Source organism: Chionomys nivalis, chromosome 15, assembly GCF_950005125.1.
Source record: "Chionomys nivalis chromosome 15, mChiNiv1.1, whole genome shotgun sequence".
Taxonomy (NCBI): Eukaryota; Metazoa; Chordata; class Mammalia; order Rodentia; family Cricetidae; genus Chionomys; species Chionomys nivalis.
In genome coordinates, this window is record NC_080100.1 from 38,360,430 (window position 1) to 38,361,777 (window position 1,348).

Here is a 1,348-nt window from a genome sequence, read left to right on the forward strand (position 1 = left end):
TGAGCTTTGGTTTTAGATTTATGAAACTGAAGAATATTCCTTTTGGAAGGTCACTTAGAGACAGCCTAGTGGTGATTTCCCGAAACATGTGAGAAAGGCTAATGACGAAGCTCAACGTAGCACATTGATTTGCTTGGCAAATTCAGTCCCATCCTCAGCAGCACAAAGCAAGACAGCAACGACACAGTGTCTTGTCTGGAAGGCAGCAGAACCCTGTCAGAAAACCTGAGGTGACCAGCGTGCGTCGGTGCGTGAGTCCGGCCCCCACGAGCTGCTGAGCTGCCCGCGAGCTCACACCGGCTTCTCTTCAGCCTCAGCCAGTGCGCTGCCGTCGCCGTCATGCTTGCTGCTGCCCTTCGTCGCTGTACTGCAGCAGCGGCCGCCCGAGGCTTTCTGCACCCTGTCTCGGCCCCCAGCCCCGCCGCCGCTGTCCAGTCCATTCGCTGCTATTCTCACGGATCACATGAGACAGATGAGGAGTTTGATGCTCGCTGGGTGACATACTTCAACAAGCCAGACATCGATGCCTGGGAATTGCGTAAAGGGATGAACATACTTGTTGGTTATGATTTGGTTCCTGAGCCCAAAATCACTGATGCTGCTTTGCGTGCATGGAGACGGTTAAATGATTTTGCTAGTGCTGTTCGCGTCTTGGAGGTTGTTAAGGACAAAGCAGGACCTCATAAGAAAATCTATCCCTATGTCATCCAGGAACTTAGACCAACTTTAAATGAACTGGGAATTTCCACTCCTGAGGAACTGGGCCTCGACAAAGTGTAAACTCCCGTCTATGGGCTTCCCAAGGACTCACTGCTATTGCTACTTGATTAAAACAGTCGCCTGGAAATGTTTTATTTGAACAAATTTTCCTTTGAGTATCAAACCATGTAATAGTAACTTGGACTTTAATAAAGGGAAATGAGTTTGAACTGAAAAAAAACAAAACAAAACAAAACAAAACAAAAAAACCTGAGGTGAAAATCCAAGCAGGAAAAAGTGATGTTGTCTTCTCTAATTTTAGGGGTGGTGGTTAGAACTATAGACACCCAGAGTCTGCCAACTCAGTAATCCCTGCTCTGTAACTTACTCTCTGCCTTTCCCAAAGACCTACATGAGGCAACCATCCCATTTCAAAGATGGGGCAAAATGAGACCCCCGAGAGACGAAGGGGCTTGCTGAAGCCCCAGAACTGAACAGTGGTTATAGCTGGGAAGGCACATGTGCGTGTACAACTATTAAAGACAGCTTGTTTACACGGCCTTATGAGCACCCAGGATTTAGAGAAATACCAGTTTCATGGCTCTCGGGACCTGACAAGAGAGCTGGAGGGATGGAATAACTGATTTCT

General features: G+C 47.7%; 1 protein-coding gene across 1 annotated transcript; it reads left to right on the top strand.

The window, feature by feature from the left end:
• Positions 1-263: 263 nt before the first annotated feature.
• Positions 264-933, top strand: LOC130887522 (cytochrome c oxidase subunit 5A, mitochondrial-like). The gene has a single exon (XM_057790004.1). The coding sequence runs from the start codon at positions 340-342 to the stop codon at positions 778-780; it is 441 nt and encodes a 146-aa protein (XP_057645987.1). The 5' UTR covers positions 264-339; the 3' UTR covers positions 781-933.
• The last annotated feature ends 415 nt before the right edge of the window (positions 934-1,348 follow it).

What these genes read in the sequence shown, in the direction of transcription:
- LOC130887522 (XM_057790004.1), top strand. Translation starts at nt 340, where the DNA reads ATGCTTGCTGCTGCCCTTCGTCGCTGTACTGCAGCAGCGGCCGCCCGA.